Below are 11683 nucleotides of genomic sequence, written 5' to 3'. Positions count from 1 at the left end.
GCCTACCCTCCTCCAGCCGAGAAAGTTGGGCATGTTCTTCCCCAGAATTTAAGTCTTCGGTGGAGTTCTGCACGGACTGGGGGAAAAAAAATGGTTTTGGTTGAAGGTGTGAGCCTCTCAGGAAGCCTGCAAGTAACAGACAACCCAACTCAGAGTAGCTTATCAGACAAAGTCTGATTTTCTCGCATAAATACTCCGCAGGTAAGCACAGCCTCTGGCATTGGTTCAACTGCTCCACAATGTCTGGGCTGGTGTGTCTGTTGGTGATAGTCTTGGTCTTTCCCTCCTGATCACAAAGGGACTGCAGAAGTTCCAGCATTGCAAGTTTTAAGGCAGAAATCGATGAAGGGAAAGCTTCAGTTTTCATCCCTCTTCTCAGGAAAGTACAATCTTTCCCAGAAATTCCCAGCTATCCTCTGGTCATATCTTCTGACCGCAACTGTGTCCCATGGCCACCCCTACCTTAAAGGGGGACTGGCAAAGCTAGTATTTAATTTTTCCAACCTCTGTAAGGGGAAGGTGGCAAGGGTAAAAGGATAAGGGAGTAGTCATTAAGAATAGCCAGCCAATGAGGCGCCTGGGTGGCTCAGTCGGTTGAGCGGCCGGCTTCGGCTCAGGTCATGATCTCACAGTTCGTGGGTTCCAGCCCCACGTCGGGCTCTGTGCTGACAGCTCGGAGCCTGGAGCCTGTTCCAGATTCTGTGTCTCCTTCTCTCTTTGCCCCTCCCCTGTTCATGCTCTGTCTCTGTCTCAAGAATAAATAAACATTAAAAAAAAAAAAAAGAAAGAAAGAAAAAATAGCCAGCCAACCAACAGCTGGCTACCACCCCCGGGACGAAACTGAACAGGTTATTGACTCCTTCCTGCTACCTGGATCCTGAAGCTACTCCGGTTTTTGTACCTCCTCCACCTAACTCTTAAGCTTTCACACCCATGAGCTGTCTCCTAGCCCTCTGTGTAAATTCTCAGTATCAATTTCTGTTGCTTGTGCCCAGAAAATTCTGACAGATGTATACACTGTGAGTGTTGCTGTCCAGGTAACAGGAGAACGCACAACCGTAAGCCGTCAGGAGGTGTTCGCTGCAATTATTTTTACCCAAAGGCCGTACAGCTGGCTGATGCCGGTGGATCTTCCGAGGCCTGTTCGCTCCATTGCGCTCGACTGCCTCTCAGCCTTACGTTTATTAAAGGATTTGCTGTCCCTGCCGGTACAGAGGAACACCCACTGAGGGAAATGAGAATAAGGACTGAACTGTACTTCTCAGAAACTTTTATAAATGGAGGGTGTTGTGAAGTGTGAACGTCCCCTGGATCTGGTCCCCTAGATCCAGACCAACACAATGGTTAATTCAGATGAGTGATCAAGAAAAAGGCTGTTCCCAGAATAGCTGGGCACAAACAACTTCCAAGTAGAGCCAGCCCCCTGCCGGGAAGAGGACAGGAGGCTAAGTGCCCAGCTGTGGGCCTGCCCTGAGGGCTGGGGGGCCTGTAGGGGGGCCGTGGAGCTCATCCACCTGTTAGGAATGCCAGCTCTGACGCTAACCAGTCATAGGACCTCGGGCAAGTTGCTTCACTTCACGTGCCTCAGTTTTCTCATCTGGAAAATTCGGATAATAACACCCCAGACCAGGGTTGTTAGGAAGATTAGTGGAGTTAAGACAAGTGCATGGCACAGGTAGGTAGCCTCTCTTCACGTGTTTACTATCACTGTCCTCAGCACTACAGCAGGGAAGCAGTTTCCAGGGTATAGGGCTTGCTAAATTATCTGGAGTGGGTTTGGTCTTCTAGAAGTGACACCCCCGCCCCCTTCCCCACTCCATTTTCCTAGTCAACTCACCAGGGCTTCATGGTGGACTAAGGAATCCACCTAAGACTGTATAATCATCACAGTCACACTTTATTGAGCACCCACTGTGTGTCCCAGGTACTGCTTGTACATATTTTCATCAACTACATCAACCCTGTGAAGTAGATATTGTCTTCATTTTATAGAAGATAGAAGTTCAGAGAGGCGATGTGATTTTCCCCCAGTCGCAGACTCCTGGGTTCAAACGTGCATTCAGGCTACTATAACAAAATGCCACAGACTTGGTGGCTTAAGCAACAAACATTTATTTCTCACAGACCTGGAGGCTGGGAAGTACAAGAGCAAGTCTCTGGCATATCTTGTGTCTGGTGAAAACCCCTTCCTGGCTCACAGGCATCCATCATCTGGCTGTTTCCTCACATGGTGGAAAGGGCAAAGGAGCTCTCTGACCTCTCTTTTCTTCTTCTTCTTCTATTAATGTTTATTTATGAGAGGGAGAGACAGAGCGTGAGTGGGGGAGGGGCAGAGAGGGAGACGTAGAATCCAAAGCAGGCTCCAGGCTCTGAGTTGTCAGCACAGAGCCCAATGCGGGGCTGGAACTCAGGAACCCTGAGATCATGACTGTTAGGATGTCCTTGGAACCACAGTAGAGGGGACAGCCATCTTGCCAGTGCAACCCAAGGAAAAGCCCCTAGTAGCTGCCAGAACGAATTGGAGGTCAACCAATCACCGAGCCACAGCACAACCTGATGCGAAAAAGGCCCACCCGGACCTAAACCTGGAACCGCTGCAGCTTAAAAACCCCACCCCACCACACCTGGGTGTGACTTCCCTGTCTCCTCTCTCTCTTTCTCTCTCCCTGAGTCATGGAACCTCACCCGAGACCTTAGTTCCCAAATAAAGCCTTTGCTAAAATTTTTTAGCCTCTGACTCCTATCTTTACCCTGCCTTACGCCTGACCCTAACAATGACCTGAGCAGAAGTCGGATGCTTAACTGAGCCACCCAGGCCCCCTGAGCTCTCTTTACTAAGGGCACTAATCCCATTTACGAGGGCTCCACCTCCTGACCTAATCACCTCCCAAAGGCCCCACCTCCTAATGGCCTCATATTGGGGGTTAGGATTTTAACATATAAATTTGGTGGTGGGGGGGCGACCACAAACATTCACTCCACAACGTCTCTGTTGTATTCCAAACCACAAGCACTACATGGCCCTAAAAGCCATCTGGAGCCAAGGCAGACATGGCAAATCACGATGTGCCCTTCACGAGCCTGGGAACCTGGGGAGGCTCTGATCACCAGCAGCGTGTCTAGATGCAGAGCTGAGGTGCTGAGCTGTCTTACTCCTCCGGCAGGCCAGGGCTGAGGAAATGAGGCAAACAGTAACCCGCGTAGTCTCGGCAGCTCCTGGCTGAAGAGGGCTTTGGCGATGGGAAACCATAACCCCCGACTAAGGGGCGGCAGCCTGGGTTAGAGAGTTTAAATCGGAGTGTTGGGAGGAACCCTCACCCCACTGTGCCATGTATGTGTTGTTTTTTTTTTTTAAGTTTAAGAGAGAGAGAGAGATGGAGGGAGCAGGGGAGGGACAGAGAGAGAGGGAGACACAGAATCCAAAGCAGGCTCCAGGTTCTGAGCGGTCAGCACAGAGCCCGATGTGGGACTCGAACTCACGAACCGTGAGGTCATGCCCTGAGCCGAAACCAAGAGCCTTAACGGACTGAGCCACCCAGGCGTCCTGTGTCACATGTCTCAAGGGTGACACTCGTGTGCCTCCTTCTCCTGCCCTTTTGGGAAGAAGAGAGTGGAAGAAGAACTGCCCTTTTGGGTGAGTTTGGAGAACGGACCAGGTCTGTCTTTGGCCTGCTCTTCGCTGTGCCAGTAAAGGCTCTTTCCCTGCGGACAAGGCCCTTTCCCACAGGGCCTTGCGCCGGGTAGGTGAGCTCAGCTGAGGGATGTAGTTCTAGTAATCCCACCTGGCTTCCAGACCTCACGCCATGTCCTCCAACAGACCTTTAGCAGCAAAGAGGAACCCGTGTGAGCATCTCTCTCACTGGTTCCAAGTGCAGGCAGGGAGCTTGGGTCTTAGCAATTGAATCCCTCAGGGGTACCTGGGCTGCTCAGTCAGTTAAGCATCTGATTCTTGATTTCCGCTCAGGTCATGATCTTACATTTCATGAATTCGAGCCCCACATCAGGCTCCACACTGCCAGCACAGAGCCTCCTTAGGACTCTTTCTCCCTCTTTCTATGCCCCTTCCCCTCTCACTCTCAATGTCTCTCTCTCTCTCTCTCTCAAAAAATAAACAAATCCAAAAAGAAAGAAAGAAAGAAAGAAAGAAAGAAAGAAAGAAAGAGATGGAATCCCTCAAGCCCCAACAGGATGGTACTTAATGGAGAATTTGAAAGGCAAGACAGGTGACACTAGAGCTTTAGAGCCCAGGGAGGGGAATGTTCTGTTTAAAATAGATGAGGTAACTAGGGGTATCTAGGGGCACCTGGGTGACTCAGTTAAGCATCTGACTTCAGCTCGGGTCAGGATCTCACAGTTCCTGGGTTTGAGCCCCATGCCGGGTTCTGTGCTGACAGCTCAAAGCCTGGAGCCTGCTTCAGATTGTGTCTCCCTCTCTCTCTGCCCCTCCCCTGCTCGCTCTCTCTCAAAAATAAACATAAAAAAAATTTTTTTAGGGGCGCCTGGGTGGCGCAGTCGGTTAAGCGTCCGACTTCATCCAGGTCACGATCTCACGGTCCGGGAGTTCGAGCCCCGCGTCGGGCTCTGGGCTGATGGCTCAGAGCCTGGGGCCTGTTTCCGATTCTGTGTCTCCCTCTCTCTCTGCCCCTCCCCCGTTCATGCTCTGTCTCTCTCTGTCCCCAAAATAAATAAAAAACGTTGGAAAAAAAATTTAAAAAAAAATTTTTTTTAAATAAACGTAAACCTGTTCTGTCTTTTCATCACCAACTTGACTTTCCCAGATGTTTGCAGGAATAATTTTTGGGGTTTTGCCGTAACTACTGAGGTTTGTTTTTACCCCATATAGACTTCGCAGGGATTTATCTCCGTGTTTGTTCACTGTGGCACCTGAGTTTTCTTGTTGTGTGGTTGTTAGAGGAAACCGCCTTTCTTTTAACCTACCATTTGTAATGTTATGATTGTCTTATAATTAAGCCACCCAGTATAAAATCTGTTTAGATTACCGTGGAGTTAAAATTTGTAAGCTTTTTCTCTTTGAATGGATACATAGGAGTAAAAATGTGATTGCATTGCATCATTTAAAGAACATAATGCAAAATCTAAGGATCTTCAACATAGAATAAAAGAGTTAACATTACTGAACATGTTCTATGGCAGAGTACTTAGATTGTGTCATTTAATCTTACCAATTCAAGGAGTAGGTATTGATGAGGTTTTAGGGGTGATAGAGGGGCTCATGGGGTCCAGAGCCAAGGACATCTTTGGTGCAAAAAACATGATTTTATTAAACCACAAGGACAGGAACCATGGGCAGAAAGAGTTGCCCAGGGACATGAGGAGAGACTGGTTATATACTATGGGGTTGGGGGAGGTAAAATCCAGGGGAAGTTTCCAGTGAGATTTTCATAGGTTAAAGAAGACTCCCAAGATAGTGGAGGCCTAGCTATTGTCAAACTAAGGTGGTTTTCCCTCTAGCAAAGCATTAGCATTAAGACCATAGGGAGTTCCTGGAGAAACATTTTACTCGGCCAGCCTCAAGTATTTGTCAATGGGCTGCAGGTTATAAGGTAATTTAGTTCTATCTGCCATTTCCTTCTGCCTTTGTCCCCGACATCAATAGGAGGGGTGATGGAGATTTAGGTTCTGCAGGATTATGACCTCTATCAGTTAACAATTTGTTTTCCCCCTTTCCTTTGTTTTTGGGCAGCCAGGAGTGCCCGAGAAATATCACACATATTCCACCTGGGGGTGGGGGTCAGGGGAGGGGGTGTGGCGGTGTTTGTGGCCGTCAGCTTGCCTTAATGCTCCTTCATCTGGTACCATTATTATTCCCATTACACAGATAAAAAACTGAGGTTCAGAAAAGTTCATCCACACAGCTGAGTACACAGTAGGTCCAGGGCTTGGTCCCAGGTCTGAGTCCAAAACTCTGGTTCTCACCACTACTATGGTTCTGTAGAGGTGGGGGGGGGGGGCGGAGGAAGTTTCCTCTATTCTCTTAGGTTCAGTAGTTGGATCGTGTGAATTAAACTGGGAAAAAACAGATTAACAGAAAAGATTTATTATGCATGCACATGGGGCCTCACAGAAAAGATGTGAAAACCCAGAGAAACATTTAGGCTTGAGAGCTTATAAGCCATTTTAACAAAGGGTGACAAATTGTGGACAAGAGACAAGACAAAGGAAAAGGGGATTGGGCTTCTAGAAGTCATAAATTGTAGGGAGGTAGATATATGGGGGAAGTTTATCAAAGATAAGGGTTGTGTAGTAGGATTTGTTTATGCAGGCTCTTGTCCGTGCCATCTCCAGTGATAAGAATCCTCTCTTCTTCCTGATATGGGAAAGGGGAGGAGGATACCTTCACAAAGGGAAATTTACATTACCTTCACAAAGGGAAATTTACACCCTGCTTTTAGGCAGAAAGGGAGAGTACAGAGCTTCCCCTGTGTCTGCTGTTCCTCAATTGCCTTCAGTTCACAGTAATCCTTATGCCAAAGTGGCATGTTTTAGGGTGCTATATTCTGGTCCCCTTCAGTTCCCCAAACACATAACACTGTTTCAAAAGTTCTCAAGTAGTTATTAAGTCTATTATATGGTCAATATTATAAGGCTGGATTCTTGCCCTTAAGGAGTTTACACTAAGTATAGGAAGGCAAAACTTCTCAGCTTCAGATGGGTCCCTCAGTGGGGACAGCTGCTCCTTACACTTGGACAGTTTCTAAGCTTACACGTGCTTCACACGTACCATTCTGTCTTCTGTCGGATTGCCACAAGCAAGTGAGGCAGCCTGGTTCTCTTATTTCTGTTTTACAGAAAACTGTCTTAGAAGTCAGGCAACTTACCCAAGATCTCCAGCCTGGACATCTGTCTCCACTGTTGTGCTACACACACACACACCACACACACACACACACACCTATATACAGCATCTGTATATAGCCATTTTTGCTAATGGAGCTGGTACTGACTAGCCAATTTAAACTGGCCCCTACATACCAATAATCATTAGGTACCAATAATCATTAGGTGGAGGCTTTGAAAGAAATTTATCCCCCCTCCCTGCCCCCAGTCTGTGGCTAATACAAGTTACTCATGTATGTAAATGAGCTGGACAAGTCCCTTGGACAGTACAGGTCACTTTTTTTTTAAATTATCTTTTTTAAATGTTTATTTATTTTTGAGAGAGGGAGACAGAGGGTGAATGGGGGAGGGGCAGAGAAAGAGGGAGACACAGAATCCGAAGCAGGCTCCTGGCTCTGAACTGTCAGCACAGAGCCTGACACGGACTCGAACTCAAGAACCGTGAGATAATGACCTGAGCTGAAGTCAGGCACTTAACCCACTTAGCCACACAGGCACCCCTACAGGTCACTCTTAAAGAGAGTGAGCTATTTGAGGTGGGATTTCCTGTGGGCAGTTTGCTTCCTGTTAGCGCCTGGTAATGTGTCTGGAAAAGAACTAAATTAAACTGCATTTCATTGAAGACCTTCTACTGCCGCTCTATTACAAGTCCATACCAGAGTCCCCTTTTCCAGAATCTTCCACAACCCTGGGAAGTTTGGCAGAAACATTGGTTGGTTTTAACAGCCATTCCCAGTCACCCATCTTCTCCTTTGCCTCCCGTAGGATAGATGTCAACTCATTTCCCCAGATACTTTGCAGAGAGGGTGGTAAGGGAAGTCTGCTGTCGCAGCGGGCAGGTTTCTAAGAAATATTATTTTTCCCTATGAAAGGAGAAGACTGAAAAATGTATTCTCTTGCAGTTCTGGCCAGCTCCCTGCTTCCTGTTTTTGTCTGAGTTTCTGATGACATGTGAGATGAGAGCTGGAGCCAGGGCCGCAATAGCGGCAAAGCCAGGTTTGCGGAACGTAGGGGCAGTGGGAAGAGTCGAGGGGCGGGACCGGAGCGGGCGAAAAAATTGGCTGGCGTCTGATGGCAGCGGGGCACAGCGGAAACCCGGGGGCGGTAGGGCGGCGGATTAAGGCGCGCCTGCTGGTCACCGCTGCTAGTCAACCCACTCGGGCTCCAGGGGTGAGGCCAGTCCTCAGTGGGCGGGGCACGTTCTGGGGCGTGGCCAGCCGGCCCGCAGAACCCCGCCTGTTCGGGGGCGGGGCTGGTCGAAGGGGTGGGGCCGCGCTCCGCCGGGGCGTGGCCTGTGGAATCTCAGAACCTGACGACTCGGGGTTGGGGCGCGTGTCTCCAGGCGCGGGGTTCCTCCCACGCAGCCTCCCATTCAAAAGATGCCGAAGGGGCGGCGAGGCGGCCAGAGCCCCACCATGAGCCAGCGGCCTGCTCCGCCCCTCTACTTCCCGTCCCTCTACGATCGCGGCGTCTCCTCGTCTCCGCTCAGCGACTTCAACATCTGGAAGAAGCTTTTTGTGCCGCTGAAGTCTGGCGGGGCGGCGCCGGGGGGACGGTCCCTCCCTCAGGCGCCCCTGCCGCCGCCACCCGGCCTGGGGCCCCCCGGCGAGCGCCCCTGGCCCCCGCCCTGGCCTTCCGGCCTGGCCTCCATACCCTACGAGCCTCTGCGCTTCTTCTACTCGCCACCGCCAGGGCCCGAGGTGGCTGCCTCGCCCCTTGCTCCCTGCCCCACGACTCCCCGGCTCGCCTCCGCCTCCCACCCCGAGGAGTTATGCGAGCTGGAGATCCGGATTAAGGAGCTGGAGCTACTCACCATCACTGGGGACGGCTTCGACTCCCAGCGCTGTGCGTGACCTCCTTGGCCGGCCTTGACTCGCTCCCCCCCTTGGCTCCATGCCCCCCAAATCCCCTCCCCGGCAATGTGGCCACCGGCTAAGACTTCAGTCCAGATCCCAGATCGGCAATCCCCGCCCCCAGCACCCAGATTCACTCCTCCTGGATTTCAACCGACGCCCTCCCTCATCACTGTCAGGATTTCGTGAACACTCTTGTCCCAAACTTCACCCTCCCTCCGTCCTGAGCCCTTTTGGTAATCTGGACTCTCAGCCTGCAAACCTCCATCCACCACCACCCCATCCTGCACTTGATACCTCCTGCACCATAATTGTCCCGTCCCCTGTGGTAGTAATACTACCATCACCCGCCACACACAAACCCCTTCCTTTAGAGACCTGAGCTTTAGTGTTTACCTCCAACTGCGGTCCTCCATGTGAGGAGGGGGAAGCGAATAGCAGTTGGAGTGTCTGTAAGTAGAGGTGGGAATTGTGCAAGACCCAGAAAGCCCAAGGACAGTTCACTGAGGGCCTCTGGGGCCCTCCACTTCTTAATGCTGGAAGGTAACCTCCCTGTGAACCCTAGCCCTGGCTCTGGTAGCCCTCTCGCCGGGGTTTTGGACTCTAGATGTTAGATCTAAAGTCTTAGGGCTCTGGACGAGGGCAGACCAGGTGTGCTCTGATGTGGGCAGGATTCCTCTAGCATGCAAGCTGACTGGTTGTTCTCCTTGAAGGGTAAAGTTAAATTTGATTCTACTTGACACGAGACATCTCACACTGTAGAATATTCACTAGCCATAGACTGTTCTGCAGACTTTCTATCACCTGTTCCGGCTAAGGCTTGCACTTCAACACTGGAGGAGGGAAGATTGTTCTAGAAGGACTATCCCCGCTATTATAAACAACCACACAGGTTAAGTTGGCTCCCCTGCCACACACGGAAGGGGAGTATGAAATAACCTAAATGTTTAGGTTAATGTGGCCATGAGAATGGTCCCCAACTCATCAGGCACCCTGTAAGGTCCTCTTCCCCAAAGGCACGGAAAAAATCCCTAGAAAACAGGCTGAGTCTTGGACCTCTTTACTACATTTTCTCCACTTAAACATGTTTTGGCTGTTAGGGGTTTTTTCCTACCCATGTTGGGTTCTGGGCTCATGCAGGGAGCACACAATTGCGTCCCAGAAGCTTACTTTGGAAGTGTTAGAAGAGCCCTTATCTTTACTACAGCCATGTTTGTTTTGCTCTCCTGCAGATAAATTCTTGAAGGCACTGAAAGATGAAAAGTTACAAGGACTGAAGACAAGGCAGCCTGGAAAGAAGTCAGCCTCTCTCTCCTGAGGATCTGCCCCCCAGAGCCAGGGCAGCTGCCTCCTTAGGTGTTAGCGCTTAGATAATGTGTCCCATTTGTTGTCGTGTCAAAGATCATTATTTTCTGTTCTGTATTTACTGCTGTTCTCCTTGCTCCCAGCATGTACTCCATATACAGTGCCCGCTTGTGTGGTAAATCTCTTGGTTTGTCTGCTCTCTGTGCTGCTGCTGGGGGAGCTCTCTCACAGGGTCTGGAAGCTGCTGCCCAGCTGGCATTCAGGGGATGCCCCCCAACACCTCCAAGTGGAGGGAATTGGGAAAAGCCAAGGGCAATATATATTTGGTTGTGGTGCCCCTACTTAGAAAGGCTCTTTGAGGACTGGAACAGATAGTTGGCTTTCAAACAGCTTTAGTCCTGGGAAGAGTTTTGTTGGATAGCTTTTGGACCACAAAACTCTTTGATGATCTGATCAAAGCCATGGTCCTTCCTAGAAATTCACGTGCTTATTATGTACCAGGTACCCTCCTAGACTCTTGGGATTGGGAGTTGGGGGGACACAGACAATAAATATCATAATATGGTATCACAGATAACCTGCTAAGGGGGAAACAAAAATAGTAGGGCAAGGTTGGTCAGGAGGGTCGGAAGAAAACAGGGTGGCATTTCAAATAAGGTTTCTAGAAGAGGTAACATTTAAATAAGGTGTGAAGGAAGTTGAGGGTGATAGCCATGTGGCACGTGGGGGAATGTTCCAGGCACAAGGGCCAGTGCAAAGGCTGAGGCTGGGGGCATACTGGGATGTTTTAGGGTCAGCAAAGAGCCCAGATGGCTGGAGCGGGAGGACTGAAGGGAGCATGTAGGGTTGAGTGCAGAGGGTCCTTCCACATGGGACTTTGCAGCCATGGCAATGACTCTGGGTTTTACTCCCAGTGGAGGATGTAGTAGTCAGAGGTTTTTCAGCCAAGTGATAGTGTCTGACTTGTGCTTGTAAGAGTAGACTAAGAAGCAGGGAAAGCAGGAAGAAGGCTGTCATAATAATCCAACTAAGAAGTGATGGTGCAGCACAGTGTGGCCCCGCCCCACCTGTCCTTTCCCCCCTGCTGGGGCAGAGGTGTCTATGGCTTGTGGCACCACCCGTGAGGCCAGGTGCTGTCTTTATGGCAAGGAGGAGCGAGAGCTCAGCGACACAAGCCCACAAATAAAGAATATTTTAGGAAACAAGTCTTCATCGAGTGTAACATTTTGATGCTTGGCATCTGGATTTCCTTGTGCCCTCACTATGCCTGCAGCCACTGTGGAACATGGCCAAATATTTGTGACGTTTGGGCTTTGCGCAAAGAAAGGCATCTTAGAATCAAGTGAAGGAAGTGTCGAGGAGGGGGCGTGGCCAGCTCTTGACCAATAGCCCTGAGCCTGAGATTCACTCTTGGACTTGGCAACAAGGATTTAGTGTTGGTGGTCTTGTCAAGAACAGTTTCCGTTGAGTGATAGGGGTTTAACGCCCGACTCGAGTTGGTTTAAGAGAGAAGCGGGGGAGATGAATTGGAGACCATGGGTAGAGGGCACTCTTCCGAGGTCGTTAGCTGCCATGGAGAGCAGAGAACTAGAGCAGAAACTGGCAGGGCAAGCGGAGTGGAGAAGGCTTGCTTTATAAAGACGGGAGAAGTGACTGCCTGTGGTCGG

The 11683-nt window shown here is 50.0% G+C and overlaps 1 protein-coding gene across 1 annotated transcript; it reads left to right on the top strand.

Moving 5' to 3' along the window:
* The first annotated feature begins 8158 nt into the window (after positions 1 to 8158).
* On the top strand, positions 8159 to 10200 carry CD1H11orf91 (chromosome D1 C11orf91 homolog). Its single transcript, XM_003993149.5, has 2 exons — positions 8159 to 8703; positions 9944 to 10200. The coding sequence occupies exons 1-2, from the start codon at positions 8238 to 8240 to the stop codon at positions 10027 to 10029; spliced, it is 552 nt and encodes a 183-aa protein (XP_003993198.1). The 5' UTR covers positions 8159 to 8237; the 3' UTR covers positions 10030 to 10200.
* The last annotated feature ends 1483 nt before the right edge of the window (positions 10201 to 11683 follow it).

Source organism: Felis catus, chromosome D1 (assembly GCF_018350175.1).
Source record: "Felis catus isolate Fca126 chromosome D1, F.catus_Fca126_mat1.0, whole genome shotgun sequence".
Classification (NCBI taxonomy): domain Eukaryota; kingdom Metazoa; phylum Chordata; class Mammalia; order Carnivora; family Felidae; genus Felis; species Felis catus.
Note: the sequence above shows the minus strand (reverse complement) of the source record. Positions and strands in the feature narration are given on the sequence as shown.

Excerpts from the sequence above, each read along its gene's own strand:
- CD1H11orf91 (XM_003993149.5), top strand. The coding sequence starts at position 8,238 with ATGCCGAAGGGGCGGCGAGGCGGCCAGAGCCCCACCATGAGCCAGCGG. Across the intron at positions 8,704-9,943 it reads CGGCTTCGACTCCCAGCGCT|ATAAATTCTTGAAGGCACTG; the intron begins GTGCGTGACCTC and ends GCTCTCCTGCAG.